Here is a 1030-nt window from a genome sequence, read left to right as displayed (position 1 = left end):
CCCTCGCCCTCGCCCTCGCCCGCACGTGGCCCACACACCTGCCACGACGACGGAGGCAAAGCCGAAGAGCATGCCCAGCGCCATCTTCTGCAGAGCCGAGGGGAGCAGCTGGCACCGCAGAAGGCAGGGGTCCAGCAGGCGGTCCTTCACGGGCACCAGGACCAGCAGCACCACCACGTTGGCCAGGAGGAGCCAGGCCTCCGGGATCTGGGCACGAGGGAGCCAAGAGAGGCAGCTGGCAGGCCGAAGGAGCTCGGGGCTGGCGCCCGAGACCGGGACCCCAGACTGTCCCTGAGTGACCCAGAGCCAGCCCCCCCACACCCCCTGCTCCAGGAGGCACACTCCTCAGCTGTGTAACTAGGGGTGGGCAAATGGGTTCCTCTAACTTCTACCCATTGGTAGTGGCTGCCTGCACATCCACCAGCTCAGCATAGACTAGAGAATGTCTGGATTGATTTGTGTCTGCCACGGGCAGCAAAGGGGGTAGGTGGCCTATATGCCATTCTCCTGCCAGCTCTGAGATGCCAAGGTGCTGGTTTGGAAAGTCCTGGTGAAAGGCAGGGTCCCAAGAGGGAGAGGCGGAGCGGAGGGGGGACAAGCCGGGCAGCGAGCCCGCTCAGAACAGCCAGCGAGGGCGGGGGTAGTGCACTGGCCTGAACTCTCTGGAGCAGTTGGGCATCCCAGCAGGGTGGCCAGGCGGTGGCACAATCCACCCACCCTCCAGGTGCGTTTCCCATGCCCCGAGGGCACCCTGCCGGGGTGAGGGGAGCTCAGAGGCCGCTTCATTCCCTCCTCTTCTAGGCGGAAGCCCTCCTGGCCTGACCCGGCTGCACACACCGCGCCTCACCTTGTAGCCGCCGGCCTGGGCTCCCAGCGCCCCCGAGCTGTTGCTGGGGTAGTTTGGGAAAATGTTCGGGATGTGGAGGTGAAGGCCTTGGAGGACATACGTGGACTGCATCTGCAAGAGAGGAGGGGGAGCGGGCAGAGCTGGCCGCCTCACGCCAGCCGGACCCTCGGGCTCCCGGCTCCC

The 1030-nt window shown here is 65.9% G+C and overlaps 1 protein-coding gene across 1 annotated transcript in view; it reads right to left on the bottom strand.

Moving 5' to 3' along the window:
- SLC15A3 (solute carrier family 15 (oligopeptide transporter), member 3) overlaps positions 1-1030 on the bottom strand; it is a gene marked incomplete at its 3' end in the record, with an annotated part of 10235 nt that overhangs the window by 4205 nt on the left and 5000 nt on the right. The window contains exons 4-5 of the mRNA XM_014539183.1: positions 848-958; positions 39-207 (exon numbers count right to left, since the gene is read on the bottom strand). Coding sequence (XP_014394669.1) covers positions 39-207; positions 848-958 — 280 coding nt within the window. The remainder of the gene's footprint in view (positions 1-38; positions 208-847; positions 959-1030) is intronic.

The sequence above is a fragment of the Myotis brandtii genome, unplaced genomic scaffold (assembly GCF_000412655.1).
Source record: "Myotis brandtii unplaced genomic scaffold, ASM41265v1 scaffold2089, whole genome shotgun sequence".
In the NCBI taxonomy this organism is placed as follows: domain Eukaryota; kingdom Metazoa; phylum Chordata; class Mammalia; order Chiroptera; family Vespertilionidae; genus Myotis; species Myotis brandtii.
Note: the sequence above shows the minus strand (reverse complement) of the source record. Positions and strands in the feature narration are given on the sequence as shown.